Genomic DNA, 17,540 nt, shown 5'->3' on the forward strand with positions numbered 1-17,540 from the left:
ATCATGGCTGATCCTGTATCTCAATTCCCCCTGCACTCTCCCCATATCTCTTGACACCTTTAGAATCTGGAAATCTATTTATTTTCTTAAGTATATTCAGTGACTTGGCCTCCACAGCCTCCTGTGGTAGAGAATTCCACAAGTTCACCACCCTCTGCGTGAAGTAGTTTCTCCTCCTCCTCAATCCTAAATGGTCTACCCTTTACCCTGAGCCTGTGACCTCTTGTTCTAGACCCTGAGCCAAAGGAAACATCCAGTCTGTCCAGCCTGTCAGAATTTTAAACGTTTCAATGAAATACCCCCTCATTCTTTTAAACCTAGTGAATACAGACCTAGTCGACCCAATCTCTCCTCGTACAATAATCCTGCCTTTCCAGAAATCAGTCTGGTAAACCTTCACTCCCTCTGTGGCAAGTATATCTTTTCACAAGTAAGGAGGCCAAAACTGTGCACACTACTCTAGGTATGGTCTCAGTAGTGAGGTTGGAGAAGCTAGAAGTTTTTTTCCTTGGACCAAGGGAGATTGAGGACAGTTTGATAGAGGTGTTCAAGATTGTGACCAGTTTAGATAAGACAAAGAAAAGTTATTCCCATTAGCTGATGGTACAAAGTCTTGGGAACGCTGATTTTAAGGTTGTGGCAAGAAGTGCAATGGGGTTGTAAGGAAGAATATTTTTACACAGCAAATGTGATGACCTGCAACACTCTGCTTATGAGGATGGCAGAAATGAAGATGACCACTGATTTCAAAGGAAGCTGGATGGACAGTTGAGGGGAAAATATATGCTTTGGGGATAGACCAGAGTTGTGAAATTGACCGGATTGTTTCATAGAGAGCCAAGATAGCCTCAGTGGGCCAAATGGCCTCTTTCAGTGCCATTATGACTGACCCTCTGTCCTCCATCAATATTTTTGTACCATGTGACCATAAGGTTGTTTATCAAGTTTTTAGCATGATAGATCAAGCTCCAGTCAACATCTGTCCAGAACAAACAGGTTCACTCACAACATCAGCGCAAAACCAACGGGGTAATCTAAAACTCAAAACCAGCAAACCACTTCTGTAGTTTTTCAGTTAATAAGCCCCCTCAAAATCATGGTCAGCAATGTATCGCTGCAAATTTGGGAAGTGAAAAAGAGTCGTCATCTTTCACTTGACCACAATTTATTTCATATCCCGTGTCCTTTCCCCTGTACTTTCATGTTGATTGTATTTCAGGGAATAAATCGAATTTTGAAACTTTATCCATGATTTGTGAGAAATTGTCCAGTTTGTCTACGTTGTCAAATCTCCAGTTGATTGAAGCAACTCTTTGGCTGGATCTGACTTGAAGGTCACAAAGCTGGCAATTTTCACAAATTGCCATTGCATGTTTCGATGAATCACCAGCCTCTGGTGAAACAGAAAGGTTCTCTGGCTTCCTTTGGTCTTTTATCCTTTCCTTTGATTCAAATTTGACTGCCCCCTAAATGTTCTCCTACTGACACTTGGCCTACCTTATTCCCAAGAAGCAAGTCTAGCAATGCCTCCTTGTTGGAATGAGCATATACTACTGTAGAAAATTCTCCTGAACACACTTTAGGAACTCTTGGCCCTATTTGCTCTTTACCCTACTAGTATCCTTGTCTGTATTCAGATAATTAAAGTCCCCATTATAATTGCTATATAATTCTTGCACCTCTCCATAATTTTCTTGCAAGCTTTTTGCTTCCCACTAGTTTGTGGACTATTGACTACACTAAACAATTTAATTGCATCTTTTTTTTTGTCCCTAGCTCTAGCCAAATTGATTTTGATCTTGACTCCTCTGTGACAATCTCTTTTTATACAGAACTGCAATGCTCTCCTAAATCAGTACCACCCCTCCACTCCCTCTTCTTCTTTTCCTATCTTCCCCGAACATCTTGTAGCCTGGAATATTAACCCCCCCCCTCCCCCCCCCCCCATCCTGCCCTTCCTTGAACCAGATCTCTGTTATCGCCACAACAACATCATTTCATATCGCAATCTCCGCCTGTACCTCGCCAATCTTATTTACCACATCCGTATATTTGTACACCTGAAGTAACCCTGATATAGGCTCTGTTACCTTCTTCCTTACTCTGACCCCACCTATTAACTTAGCATTCTCTATTCTAGTGCTCTCTGTCTCTCCCAGCATTCAGTGCACTTTGGTATTCCTCTTTGATTTTTCCTCCCAGGCCCACGCTTTTTCCCAACAGCCCAATCAAAATGCCCCGCAAGGAACTCTGTCCTGGCTCTGTTTAGATCCGAGCAGCTGAGCTATCTGTGACGATATAGACTTGGCTCTTGCTGGTTATCAAAGCTCATTGTGGCACAGCGGGTAAAGGAGTTGCAATGCCACACTCAGCTATTCTGATGAGGATTTGACCAAGATTACTGGCATGGAGCACAGAATTGGCCAAGATCACTGGGGAAAACTGAATTAGATTTGACTGAGATGCCCTTTAGAGTTGTGTAATGGTTGCTCACACTGTTGAAGTTCATGAAAAAGAACAGATGTTTTGGTTAAGAGCTACTGAAACTGTGATGGAAACAGCCTCCATGAAAGTTTTTGGAGGAAGTGAAATTTGGAGGAAGTTCTGAGAAATGAGCCTGGTCAGGTCAACAAAGTTTCGGTAGGGAAACATGCGGCAAATAGTGACTACAACTCTGTTAACTTTAGGATAGTAATGGACAAGGATGAGTGGTGTCCTACGGGCAGGGTGCTAAATTGGGGGAAGGCTAACTATAGCCGGATTAGGCAGGAATTGGTGGACGTTGATTGGGAGAGGATGTTCGAGGGTAAGTCCATGTCTGGCATGTGGGAGTCTTTTAAGGAACAATTGATAAGGCTGCAGGCTAGGCATGTGCCTGTAAAAAGGAAATTTAGGAAAGGTAGGATTCGAGAGCCGTGGATAACCAGGGAAATTGATGATCTGATTAAAATGAAAAGGGAGGCGTATGTTAAGTCCAGGCAACTGAAAACAGATGGAGCTCTGGAGGAATACAGAGAGAGTAGGAAAGAACTCAAACGGGGAGTTAGAAGGGCAAAAAGAGGTCATGAGATGTTCTTGGCAGGCAGGATTAAGGAGAATCCGAAAGCATTCTATTCCTACGTTAGGAACAAAAGAGTTGTCAGGGAGAAAATCGGACCTCTCAGGGACAAAGGATGGGAATTATGCTTAGAACCCAAGGGAATAGGGGAGATCCTAAATGAATACTTTGCATCGGTATTCACGAAGGAGAGGGACGTGTTAACCGGGAGTGTCTCGGAGGGAGGTGTTGACCCGTTAGAGAAAATCTCCATTACAAGGGAGGAAGTGTTAGGTTTTTTAGGGAACATTAAAACTGACAAAGCCCCAGGGCCTGATGGCATCTATCCTAGACTGCTCAGGGAGACGAGAGATGAATTGCTGAGCCTCTGATGGAAATCTTTGTCGCTTCTTTGGACACAGGTGAGGTCCCTGAGGATTGGAGGATAGCGAATGTGGTCTCGTTGTTTAAGAAGGGTAGCAGGGATAACCCAGGAAATTATAGGCCAGTGAGCTTGACGTCCATGGTAGGGAAGTTGTTGGAGAGGATTCTTAGAGACAGGATGTATGTGCATTTAGAACAGAACAATCTCATTAGTGACAGACAGCATGGTTTTGTAAGAGGGAGGTAGTTTTTTGAGGAAGTGACAAAAACGGTTGATGAAGGAAGGGCCGTGGATGTCGTCTATATGGATTTCAGTAAGGCATTTGACAAAGTCCCACATGGCAGGTTGGTTAAAAAGGTTAAGGCTCATGGGATACAAGGAGAAGTAGCTAGATGGGTGGAGAACTGGCTTGGCCATAGGAGACGATACACATCTTTTTAGCCTGTCTTGATGCTCTCTGCACTCACGTTGTTTCTATCTTAAAGACTTGATTAGCTGTAAGTATTCGCATTCCAACCATTATTCATGTAAATTGAGTCTGTGTCTTTATATGCCCTGTTTGTGAATAGAATTCCCACTCACCTGAAGAAGGGGCTTGGGGCTCCGAAAGCTTGTGTGGCTTTTGCTACCAAATAAACCTGTTGGACTTTAACCTGGTGTTGTTAAACTTCTTACTGGCCATAGGAGACAGAGGGTAGCGGTTGAAGGGTCTTTATCCGGCTGGAGGTCTGTGACCAGTGGTGTTCCGCAGGGCTCTACTGGGACCTCTGCTATTTGTAATATATATAAATGACTTGGAAGAAGGTGTAACTGGTGTTATCAGCAAGTTTGCGGATGACACGAAGATGGCTGGACTTGCGGATAGCAATGAGCATTGTCTGGCAATACAGCAAGATATAGGCTGGAAAATTGGGCGGAGAGGTGGCAGATGGAATTTAATCCAGATAAATGCGAACTGATGCATTTTGGAAGAAATAATGTAGGGAGGAGTTGTACAATAAATGGCAGAGTCATCAGGAGTATAGAAACACAGAGGGACCTAGGTGTGCAAGTCCACAAATCCTTGAAGGTGGCAGCATAGGGGAGAAGGTGGTGAAGAAGGCATATGGTATGCTTGCCTTTATAGGATGGGGTATAGAGTATAAAAGCTGGAGTCTGATGATGCAGCTGTATAGAATGCTGGTTAGGCCACATTTGGAGTACTGCGTCCAGTTCTGGTCGCCGCACTACCAGAAGGACATGGAGGCTTTAGAGAGAGTGCAGAGAAGGTTTACCAGGATGTTGCCTGGTATGGAGGGTCTTGGCTATGAGGAGAGATTCCAGGGGTTGTTCTCCCTGGAAAGACGGAGAATGAGGGGAGATCTAATAGACGTGTACAGGATTATGAAGGGGATAGATGGGGTGAACGGTGGGAAGCTTTTTCCCAGATCAGAAGTGACAATCACGAGGGGTCACGGGCTCAAGGTGAGAGGGGCGAAGTATAACTCGGATATTAGAGGGATGTTTTTTACACAGAGGGTGGTGGGGGCCTGGAATGCGCTGCCAAGTAGGGTGGTGGAGGCAGACACGCTGACATCGTTTAAGACTTACCTGGATAGTCACATGAGCAGCCTAGGAATGGAGGGATACAAACGATTGGTCTAGTTGGACCAAGGAGCGGCACAGGCTTGGAGGGCCGAAGGGCCTGTTTCCTGTGCTGTACTGTTCTTTGTAGCTGGATTTTTAGTGAGTTTTCTTGTTTTGGCACAAGAGGGCTAAAATGCGTTTTGTCTTGTGTTTTCTCCCACAGTGTGAACAACATCTCTTCTTTAGTGGATTTTCAATACTGTCAGAATATTAGCGAGCTTTACCTCCGGAAAAACCATATTCAAAGCCTGGCAGAGATCTGCTACCTGAAGGGGCTACACCGGCTAAGAGTTCTGTGGTTGTCGGAAAACCCTTGTTGTGGCACAGACCCCCACAAATACAGAATGACAGTTTTGCGGAACCTGCCTCAGCTACAGAAGCTGGATAATCAAGGTACTGATGTAAAATGAAAGCTACTAATGTGTTTGATTACAGCACCATTGGATTGGGTATATTTTCCAGTGTTTGTTTGGAGCCCAGTTCATGACATTTGTTCTGGAATTGGAACTGGCATTACTCAATGAAGACACTGAGAAATTCTTAAAACATATTTCAAGGTTTTTCTTTATCTGTAGCAACACAGTTATTGAAATCATTTGAAAGCTTACAGCAATTTTCTCCTGATTTATGTAAGCGTTGAATCACATCCACAGAATGCCCCCTCACTCCCTGCCTAACCCTTTGGAATGCTTGCCTCCTCTCCCTATGGAAACACACACACTGGTTCGAGCTGTAACTTGGCCAGAGCTAGACTCTTGTCGCAATGTCTGCTGGTTCGCAATCCAGTTGTCTGTCACATGTTTTCCAAGTTGAGGTTAGTTGGGAAACTCGGCCATCAGTTTAGCGAGGCTGAATTGAGAAATTTAGTTCTCTCATTGGGTTAGCAATTAGCTAACCTGCCCAATTAACCATCGGTTTCAAATGGTTAAGGTGAGAACTTCCCTATCCAAAGAGTCTTTGTGAATGAAATACTTCTCCACAAGTGGTGGAAGAGAAAAATATCTTTGTTTTAAATTGTTCAATACTTGAAATGGAGTTCCAGGGCTCATGGAAACAGTTGGAATTAATTTTAGAAAGCTCTAAAACAGAGCCAGTACACACACAATTGGGGAAATGTACTGGGATCTGTAACTATATCAGGGCATGATCAGATTCATTGTCTAGAATCATATGGATAAAGAATGGCAGAGGTACAGAGGGAAGTGTGTGGCTTTCAGCAACTTTGAGTTAGGAGGTGGCAGAAGGAAATTCAGGTCCCAGTTGATGCAGGTTATTGAACTGTTCTTACTGAAAATTTGTAATTCATCTGTTGTAGTGGTGACCGAGGAGGAGCTGGCTCAAGCTTCAGAGGATGGAGACGAGATAGCTGCTGTGCTAAGCAAAGAGCCCATGGAGCCAACAAGGCATCACTCCAGGCGAGAATCTGGCACCTCAGAACCAAGCACCGAAATGGAAAGCGATGTCTTAAGTTTCAGAATGGAAGAGACAAAGTGAGGGGGCAGGAACAACTCTCTGTTTTTGAATTCAAGCAGGGTTCACTGACGCACAAAGCGTTTGTGTGTCAGTGAACCCTGTTTGAAACAGTTTCCATATTTCCACCGCCTCCTGGATGAAAAATATTTCCTCCGATCCCCTTTAAACCACTTACTCCTTGCCTTAGACACCTCAGTAAGAAGTTTAACAACACCAGGTTTAACAACACCAGGTTAAAGTCCAACAGGTTTATTTATTTACCTGTTGGACTTTAATCTGGTGTTGTTAAACTTCTTACTGTGTTTACCCCAGTCCAACGTCGGTATCTCCACACTTAGACACCTCTGCCATGGGGGGAAGATTCTTACGATCTACCCTATCTGTGCCTCATAATCTTCTATCAGATCCTCCTCAGCCTCCTCTGCTCCAGGGAAAACAAACCCAGCTTATCTAGTCTCTCCTCAAAACTGAAACTTTCCATCCCAGGCAACATCCAAGAGCTATTTTTAACTCCTTCATGAAAACATACAATGTTTTGGCCTCAACTGCTTTCTGTGGTAGCAAAATCCAGGGGTTTATCACTCTCTGGGTAACTAAATTTCTTCTCTCAGTCCTAAAAGGTTTACCTCTTAACCTTAGACTATGACCCCTGGTTCTAAACTCCCGCACCATCAGGAACACGTTATTAACATAGGTTATTATGAGATTTCCCCCCTCATTCTTCTAAACTTCCAGCTAATATAATCTTAACCGACTCAATCTCTCCTCATCCGTCAGTCCCGCCGTCCCAGGAATCAGTCTGGTAAACTTTCACTGCACTCCCTTCATAGCAAGAACATCCTTCCTCAGATAAGGAGACTAAAACTGCGCACACTATTCCAGGTGTGGCCTCACCAAGGCCCTGTATAATTACAGCAAAACATCCCTGCCCCTGTACTCTAATCCTCTCACTGTGAAGGCCAACTGAAGGTGGATAGAAAACTGACAGGAAACAATAGGAATAAACAAGTCACTTTCTAAATGGCAGGCAGAGACTTGTGGGGTACCTCGGGGATCAGTGCTACGAATCCAGCACTGAATTTATAGCTTGCCTCTTTATTGACTGCTGCACCTTCAGAGACTGGTGTATGAGGGTACCCAGGTCTCGTTGCACATTCCTCTCTTAATTTATAGCCATTCAGATGATGATCTGCCTTCCTGTTTTTCCTATCCGTGGATAACCTCACATTTATCCACATTGTACTGCATCTACCATGCATTTGCTCACCCGCTCAGCTTGTCCAAATCACACTGAAGCATCTCTGCGTCCTCCTCACAGCTCATCCTCCCACCCAGCTTTGTCATCTGCAAATTTGGAAAGATTACATTTAGTTTCCACATCTAAATCGTTAATTTATATTGTCAATAGCTGGATTCGTAGCACTGATCCCCGAGGTACCCCACAAGTCTCTGCCTGCCATTCAGAAAGTGACTCGTTTATTTCTACTGTTTCCTATCAGGTTTTCTATCCATCTCATACACTACCCCCAATCCCATAGGTTTCAATTTTACACGCTAATCTCTTAAGTGGGACTCTTGTCTAAAATCTGCTGACAGTCCAAATAAACCACATACACTGGTTTCCCATCATCAATGCTACTAGTTACATCCGCAAAGATTTCCAGTAGATTTGTCAAACATGATTTTCCTTTTGTAAATCCATGCTGATCCTGTCCAAACTCTGCCGCTGTTTACCAAGTGCCCGGCTATAAAATCTTTAATGATGGATTCTAGAATTTTCCCATTACTGACGTCTGGTTGACTGGTCTATAATTCCCTGTTTTCTCTCTACCTCCCAATGGTGGGATTATATTAGCTACCCTGCAATCTGTAGAAACTGATCCAGAGTTAATAGAATCTTGGAAGATGACCATTAATGCATCCACTATTTCTAGAGCCACTTCCTTAAGCACTCTGGAATGTAGATGATCATAAGACATAGGAGCAGAATTAGGCCACTCGGCCCATCGAGTCCGCTTCGCCATTCAATCATGGCTGATATTTTTCTCATCCCATTCTCCTGCCTTTTCCCCATAACCCCTGATCCCCTTATTAATCAAGAACCTATCTATCTCTGTCTTAAAGTCACTCAATGACCTAGCCTCCACGGCCTTCTGCAGCCAAGAGTTCCACAGATTCAACACTCTCTGGCTGAAGAAATTCCTTTTCATCTCTGTTTTAAAGGATTGCCCCTTTAGCCTGAGGTTGGGCCCTCTGGTTCTAGATTTTCCTAGTGGAAACATCCTCTCCAGGTCCACTCTATCCAGGCCTCGCAGTATTCTGTAAGTTTCAATAAGATTCCCCCCTCATCCTTCTAAACTCTGAGTACAGTCCCAGAGTCCTCAACTGTTCCTTATATGACGAGCTCTTCATTCCAGAAATCATTCTTGTGAACCTCCGGACTCTTTCCAAGGCCAGTGCGTCCTTCCTTAGATACGGGGCCCACAACTGCTCACAATACTCTAAATAGGGTCTGACCAGAGCGTTATACAGCCTCAGAAGTACATCCCTGCTCTTGTATTCTAGCCCTCTCGTCATGAATGCTAACATTGCATTTGCCTTCCTAACTGCCAACTGAACCTGCACGTTGACCTCCAGAGAATCTTGAACAATGACTCCCAAGCCCTTTGTGTTTCTGATTTCCTAAGAATTTTCCCATTTAGAAAATAGTTTATGCCTCCATTCCTCCTTCCAAAGTGCATAACCTCACACTTTTCCTCAGCTATCTCTTTTAGAACCCTGGGGTGTAGTCCATCCGGTCCAGGTGATTTATCCACCTTCAGATCTTTCAGTTTCCCCAGACCCTTCTCCTTGGTGATGGCCACTACATTCACCTGTGCCCCCTGACTCTGCTGGAGCTCTGGCATCCCACTGGTGTCTTCCACTGTGAAGACTGATGCAAAGTAACTATTCAGTTCCTCTCCCATTGCTTTGTTTCCTATTATTGCTTCTCCAGCCTCATTTTCCAGTGGTCCAATGGCTTTTTTTGCCTCTTACCTTTTTATATATTGAAAAAAAACTTCCTATCTTTTATATTACTAGCTAGCTTACACTCATATTTCATCTCCCTCCCCCCCCCCCCCCCCCCCCCGCCCCATTGCTTTTTTAGTTGTCCTCTGCTCACTCTTAAAGGCTTACCATCAATCCTTGCCACTTTATGCTTTTTCTTTTGCTTTTATGCTGTCCTTGACTTGCCTCGTCCTCCCCTTAGCATGTTTCCTCTTCCTTGGGATGAATTTCTGTTGTGCCTCCTGAATAACTCTTTAAAAACTCCTGCCATTGCTGTTCCACTGTCTTCCCTGCTAGGCTCCCTTTCCAATCAATTCTGGCCAGCTCCTCCCTCATGTCTTTGTAGTTATCTTTATTTAATTGTAATACTGTTGCATCTGATTCCAGCTTCTCCCTTTCAAACTGCAGGGCAACTTCTATCATATTGTGGTCACTGCTCCCTTAGGGTTCCTTCACCTTAAGTTCCCTAATCAAGTCTGCCTCATTACACATCACCAAATCCAGAATTGCCTGTTCCCTAGTACGCTCTGTCACAAGCTGCTCCAAAAAACCATCGCTTAGACATTCCACAAATTCCTTTTTTTGGAATCCACTATCTACCTGATTTTCCCAGTCCACCTGCATATTGAAGTCCCCCATGATTATTGTAATATTGCCTTTTTTATTTGCCTTTTCTATCTCCTGATTTATTTTCTGCCCCACATCCTGACTACTGCTAGGGGGCCTGTACATAACTCCCATCAGGGTCTTTTTGCCGTTGCGATTCCTCAACTCTACCCACAGAGATTCTATGCCTTCTGACCCTATATCACTTCTTGCTATCGATTTAACTTCATTCCTTACTAACAATGCAACCCCGACCCCTGTGCCCATCTGCCTGTCCTTATGATAGGACACATATCCTTAGATATTTAGGTTCCAGCCCTGATCCTCTTGCAGCCACATCTCTGATGCCCACAACATCGTACCGGCCAATTTCAATGTGCGCAACAAGCTCATTTACCTTGTTCGTATACAACACCCTCGGTCCTGCATTGACCACCTTCCTGCTCATACTTGTCACCTTTTTTGCTCTGCCTGAGGTTAGATCCCTGCCACCTTCTATACTCTCTGTTCTATTACGTGGTCTGGAACACACACACACCCATTATTTAGTTTAAAGCCCTATCTATGGCCCTAGTTATACAATTCGCCAGGACTCTGGCCCCAGCATGACTCAGATGAAGACCGTCCCATCGGAACAGGTCCCCTCTTCCCCAGTACTGGTGCCAATGTCCCAAAAATTCAATGTTTGAGCCACGCGTTTACCTCAATCTTACTCGCCCTGTGCCAATTAGCGTGTGGCTCAGGTAGTAATCCAAAGATTATTACCTTTTTGGTTCTGCTTTTTAATTTAGCTCCTAGCTGTTCATACTCCCTTAGCAGAACCTTTGTTCCTGTTCTACCTATGTGGAGCAAGACAACTGGATCTTTACCCTCCCACTCCAAGTTCCTCTGCAGCCCAGATGAGATCATAGAAACCCTACAGTACAGAAAGAGGCCATTCGGCCCATCGAGTCTGCACCGACCACAATCCCACCCAGGCCCTACCCCCATATCCCTACATATTTACCCACTAATCCCTCTAACCCATGCATCTCAGGATATTAAGGGCAATTTTTAGCATGGCCAATCAACCTAACCCGCACATCTTTGGACTGTGGGAGGAAACCGGAGCACCCGGAGGAAACCCATGCAGACACGAGGAGAATGTGCAAACTCCACACAGACAGTGACCCAAGCCAGGAATCGAACCCAGGTCCCTGGAGCTGTGAAGCAGCAGTGCTAACCACTGTGCTACCGTGCCGCCCACATATATTCCAAATCTGAGCACCAGGCAGGCAACACAACCTTTGGGATTCTCAATCCTGGTCACAGAGAACAGTGTCAATGCCCCCAACTATACTATCCCCAATTACGACTACATTTCTTTTTTCTCCCCCCACCTTGAACGGCTCTCTGTACCACAGTGCCGTGGTCAGTTTGCTCATTCTCCCTGCAGTACCCGTCCCCATCCACACAGGGAGCAAGAATCTCAAACCTGTTGGACAAGTTCAGTGACTGAGGCTCCTGCAACCCTACCTCCTGGATCCCTCTACCTGCCTCTCTGGCAGCCACATCTTCCTGTCCTGTCCACTGGCCGAATTCAAGGTATTTAATCTAAGGGGTGTGACTGCCTCCTGGAACATAGTGTCCAGGTATCTCTCCCCCTCCCTGATGTGTCGCAGTGTCCGAAACTCAGAATCCAGTTCACCCACTCTGAGCAGGAATTCCTCCAGCAACCAACATTTACTATAGACATGCTCACTGGGAACCACAATCAGACCCTGGGGATTTATCAGCCTTCAATCCCATTAATTTCTCCAACACCATTTCTCCCCGCATCATTGTCATTGTTTCCATTTTCAAAAATTATCCAATTTCCTTTGGAAAGTTATGACAGAATCTGCTTCCCCCAACCTTTCAGGCAGTGCATTCCAAATCATCATAATTCACTGCATCTGTCCCATTCCAGTCCCTCACCATCTCCAATTTTATTAAACTGGTGTTTTTTTGTTTAATGACCTTTCTATCTTCATCCCAAGTGATGCCATATTGAGGGGAAGATGGCTCACACCAGTTTGGAGCTCAGTTTTACACCGAATATTCAAAGTAGAAAGAGGAGACCTTCATCACACCTGTTTGGACTGCATTTGCATAAAATTATAACACAGGAAAGAGCCTGAGGCTCTTGTATGGACAATCGGGTCACCAAGCAGTAGTAAAGGAATGAAGTTTTGATGAGTGAATTCAAGAGAGCAGAGTTGATGATTAAACCCACAGATTAAAAGCTGGTCTCTAATTGTCTATTGCCCAGCAGTTACTTATGATTTCTAATGTTTATTGGAAGAGTAGATCTTGACTGCACATTAAATTTAGTCAGTGTGACTTAGTCATTTACCTTTCAAAAATACTTGCGGAATATATATATATCTATATACACACCTGAAAATACCTATTATTTTGCTATGAGTGTGCTTGACTCTGTATTTAATCTGTGCTGTATTTTCTCTGTGAATGTTTGCTGGGGAATGTGGAAAAAGCTCTATACTGTTTAACTCCACCTATAACTGCCCTGAGAATTTCATGGGTGGGACATTTACTCTGGGTACAACCTAACCTGTGCTATGCCTTCTCTAAGGGATGATTGATGGTACAGTGTTTCATGCTGTACATAATTTTGGTGTAGCTGACTCCCTGTAGATCTGGGAATTCATCAGGGAAGGACTGATTCCTGTCACTGACCCTCTATATCAGGCCTATAATCAAAAATAATTGAACACTTCAGAATGGTGTAGGGGTCATTGACACTGGAGACCAATCCAGATAGTGGGCAGGACTTTCACCTTCAAGTGAGTTGGGAAATGTCCTGGCTTGGTGTACCCATCCCAGATGAAAGTGCCCACAACCGTGGGTTTTTCATTTGGCGGGGGGATTGTGTTAATTGAAGTTGTGCCTAGTGCACCCGGTAGGAATTCGGAGGCAGCCGCAGGAGGCAAGTGCTGGAAATTTGAGTTAGAATAGATAGGTGCTTGTTGGTTGGCATATAGCCTCTTTTTGTACATTAAAATCTGACAGTAGATGCTTCTGAGTGCTGAGGTGGGATTTTTAAAGGCTTAGTGTTTTAGGGCTCCGTCCCAATTATTATGATAAACAGTAAGGCGCTCACATCCCCTCATGCCCCACACATGCCATCTAATGGTCTCTGCTCAATTCCCAAGGCCTCTTCACTGAGCTATGGCACTACCATGTACCATGACAAAAACAATTGTAGGCCCTTTACAGTCAGAAATGGGAGAATTCATAATGGGGAATAAAGAAATGGCCGAGGAATTAAATTCGTACTTTATTTGTGAAGATTGAAGCATGTGCCAGAAGTTCTGAGAGAAATATGTTTTAGTGAGAAGCTGAAGAAAATCAGCATTAGTAGAGAAATGGTTTTGGGGAAATTGATGGGATTGAAGGCTGATAAATCTCCAGGTCCTGATAATCTTCATCCCAGAGTACTTAACAAAGTGGCCCTGGAAATAGTAGATCCATTGGTGATTATTTTCCAAAATCCTTTGGACTCTGGTCTGGTTCCTACAGATTGGAGGGTAGCTAATATAAGTCCGCTATTCAAAAAGGGAGGTAGAGAGAAAACTGGGAACTATAGACCAATGAGCCTAATGTCGGTACTGGGGAAGTTGCTAGAGTCCATTATCAAGAATTTCATAACTCAGCATTTGGAAGGCAGTGATACAATCAGACAAAGTCAGCATGTATTTACAAAGGGGAAATTATGCTTGATGAATCTATTGGATTTCTTTGAGGATGTAACTAGTAGATTTGACCGAGGAGAACCAGTGGATGTGGTTTATTTAGACTTTCAGAAGGCTTTTGACAGACCTATGTAAAGTTAAAGCACATGGGATTGCAGGTAATGTCTTGAGATGGATAAAAAGCTGGTTAGCAGATAGGAAGCAAAGAGTTGGAATAAATGAGTATTTTTCTGATTGGCAGTCAGTAACTAGTGGAGTTCCGCAGGGATCTGTGCTAGGACCCCAACTGTTCACATATATTATTGATCTGGAAGAGGGAACTGAATGTATTATCTCTCAATTTGCAGATGATACAAAAGGAAGACATTTCATGAATAGGTGTAAATTGAGAGAGAGATGGATACTCAGCGAAACATTGGTGTCCTTGTGCATCAGTCACTTAAAGTAAGCGCAGAGGCAGTAAAAAAGACAAATGGTATGTTCCCCTTCATACCGAGAGGATTTGAATATAGGGATAGGGATGTTTTGCTGCAATTGTATAGGGCGTTGGTGCAGTTTTGGTGTCCTTATCTGAGGAAGGATGTCCTTGTTATAGAGGGAGTACAGCAAAGGTTTATTAGACTGATTCCTGGGATGGCAGATCTGTCGTATGAGAAGAGACTTAAGTCGGTTAGGATCATATTCACTGGAGTTTAAAGAGTGAGAGGGGATCTCATAGAAACTTATAAAATTCTAACAGGGTTAGAAAGGGTCGATTCAGAAAGAATGTTCCCAATGGTGGGGGAGTCCAGAACTAGGGGTCATAGTTTAAGAATGAAGGGTAAACCTTTCAGAACTAAAGTAAGGAGAAATTTCTTCACCCAGAGGGTAGAAATGTGAGGAATTCACTGCCATAGAATGTATTTGAGGCCAAAACATTGTCTGATTTCAAGAAGAACTTAGATATAGCTCTTAGGGCTAAAAGGATATGGGGGGAAGGGGGGGATCAGGAAATTGAATTTGATGATCAAAATGAGTGGCGGAGTAGGTTCGAGGGGCCGAATGGCCTACTCCTACTTCTAGTTTCTATTCCTCCACTGTGCAATCTGTACAGGACCAATGGACCCTATAATGACAGTAGGATGTCTTTAAAAACCTTTAGAAAAGTCATTCATTCATAAAAATAAACTTGACTGACCTGAAAGCCAATATCCATTAGAGTGCTGAAACAGCTGATCCCCTTGACAGCTCTGGCTCTCTGATCTATCAATTTTACAATGCTTAAGATAAAGAAACTTCAGGTGTTTGAAATTTCTGCTAATGCTTTAAAGAGTCTGGATGATTGACACTCATAAAAATTGCTTTAACTACAGGCCAATAAATGAATGTGTTTTAAAGCTTTTTTTAACACCTGCTATAGGGTTCGATGGTTCTATACAGAGTATATAGAAGTCAATGTACATGAAAGTGCTTGGCATGGAGGCTAGGAGGACAATGGGGGAGGGTGCTGAGTGGAGGGGCATAGCTTGGCATGGAGGGTATGAGGGACCATTGGCTAAAGGGGCTTGGCTTGGCCATGGCTAAGAACGTTTGAACTTAACTTTAAAAAGGTGCCCTCACCCAGATACTTGTGAAGTGCCGTGAACCACAAGTCCTTTAATAACTGGTCCAACTCCACAAAAACTATGGGGGATGAGAACCTTTCCCCACTATATAGCTGGACAGGTCAGGAGTGCAAGGTGCAGGTTTGTGATTTGAGCCAACCCATAACCTTAAAGGATACCGATGGAAATCGGAACGCATGGGATTGATAATCCAGGAATTGGGTCCCGGTTGCCATTTTTACCCCTCTGTGGAATCTCCCCAACTTTGAAAATCCAGCCGGTGTGTATTCCAACTCCAGAGGGTGTCCAGTGTGCAGCAACCAATTTATTTTGGCCACAATAAGAAACACAACATGGAGGTTCTTATGGTTGTAGACAGAACAGGCCGTTAATCTTTCCAAATCTAGGGTAACATTTACTGATCAAATTGCTTTTCTTTTTAGTAAAATCCGTGAAGAACTTGGAATGAAACCTCTGGGAAGAGACAAATTTTCCTCCTCTGTTGCAATGAAGGAACTAAATGCCTGCAATGGCGCCAAAAGGGTAAGAAACTTGTGCATTTTGAGAGAATCATGGAATCTACATTCATCTAATTCTGTAGCATAGGAGGCCATTAGGCCCATCTGTGAAAGAGCTGCCAATTGGTCCCACAGTCTTGCAAAAATTTTCCCCTTTTTAATTTACTTTAAGCTCCCTTTCTGGCAGTGCGTTCCAAATCATAACCACTTGCTCATTAATAAAGGGAAATCCACGTTACCTCTAGTTCTTTTGCCCTCTTGTTACCTATTTTACTATCACTGGAAATGGTTTCTCCCTGGGTACTCTCAAATTCTCCATCATTTTGAGCACCTATTTAATCTGCCTTTTAACTGCTGTAGGAGGAAGTCCCCATATTTCTTTAGTCTCTCCGTGTATCCCTTATCCTTGGCATTGGTGTAGTAAATCTTCTCTTCAACCTTTCAACAAAACATGGCATGGAAGTTCTTACTGCTGTAGATAGAACAGATTACTGACCTGTCCAATTCTAGGGCAGCATTTACTGATTTAACTGGTTTTTACTCCAGTAAATCCATGGGAAACTTGGAGTGAAATCTAAAGTGTGATGCCCAGAGGGGGGACAGTATTCCAGCTTGGGCCTTGCCAGTGATTTATAAAGATTCAACATTACTTCCTTGCTTTTCGATCTATCAATTTATAAAGCTGAGGATTCCGTTATGCCTTTTTAACTACCTTCTCAAATTATCCTGCCACTTTCAAGGATGTGCAATCCCAGGTCTCTGTTCCTGACTCCTGTAATTTATACTTCCTCTCCTCATCCTTCCTCCACATTAGTTTCATCTATCATGTGTCTGCCTATTTCACCAGCCCTCCTTCAGTCTGTTACTAACATCCTCCTTATTTGCAGCATTTCAGAGTTTCATGTCATCTGCAAACCATTCATGTATATACAAATAAAGCAGCCAACGCTGACTGCTTGGAGGACTCCAATCTAGTTCTCTCTAGTCTAGAATGTCACTGTCTACCACCATACTACTCAATTTTCTCAATGTTGTATCCGTGCTGCTACTACCTTTATATTTCCATGGGCTAGCCAATTTCTAAGGCCACATGATGGCACAGTGGTTAGCACTGTTGTCTCTCAGCGCCAGGGACCCAGGTTCAGTTCCAGCCTTGGGTGACTGTATGGAGTTTGCACCTTCTCCCCGTGCCTGTGTGGGTTTCCTCTGGATGCCACAGTCCAAAGATGTGCAGGTTAGGTGCTTGGACGTGCTATAGTGTCCCAAGCTGTGTAGCTTGGGGGATTAGCGGGATAAATATGTGGGGCTACGGGATAAAGCATGGGATGGTACTGGGCAAAAATGCTCTGACAGAGTCGGTGCAGATTGATGGGCCGAATGGCCTCTTTCTGCACTGTAGAGATTCTATGATTCTGTGGCATCTTTCATCAAATACCTTTTGAAAGTGACTGTGCAACCCTCCATTGCTTCACCAAAATCAGTCGGGTATGATTAATCTTTAATAAGTCCATGCAGACTTTCATTAACTGA

The 17,540-nt window shown here is 43.8% G+C and overlaps 2 protein-coding genes across 3 annotated transcripts in view; both read left to right on the forward strand.

Annotated features, from left to right (window-relative positions):
- lancl1 (LanC antibiotic synthetase component C-like 1 (bacterial)) overlaps positions 1-17,540 on the forward strand; it is a 683,707-nt gene that overhangs the window by 339,471 nt on the left and 326,696 nt on the right. The gene's annotated exons all lie outside the window — the stretch shown is intronic.
- Positions 1-17,540, forward strand: part of cfap410 (cilia and flagella associated protein 410) — a 43,454-nt gene that overhangs the window by 23,554 nt on the left and 2,360 nt on the right. For both annotated transcript variants that reach the window (XM_078228813.1, XM_078228812.1), the window contains 3 exons: positions 5,212-5,441; positions 6,364-6,538; positions 15,936-16,035. In XM_078228813.1, coding sequence (XP_078084939.1) covers positions 5,212-5,441; positions 6,364-6,538; positions 15,936-16,035 — 505 coding nt within the window. The remainder of the gene's footprint in view (positions 1-5,211; positions 5,442-6,363; positions 6,539-15,935; positions 16,036-17,540) is intronic.

Source organism: Mustelus asterias, chromosome 14 (assembly GCF_964213995.1).
Source record: "Mustelus asterias chromosome 14, sMusAst1.hap1.1, whole genome shotgun sequence".
In the NCBI taxonomy this organism is placed as follows: Eukaryota; Metazoa; Chordata; class Chondrichthyes; order Carcharhiniformes; family Triakidae; genus Mustelus; species Mustelus asterias.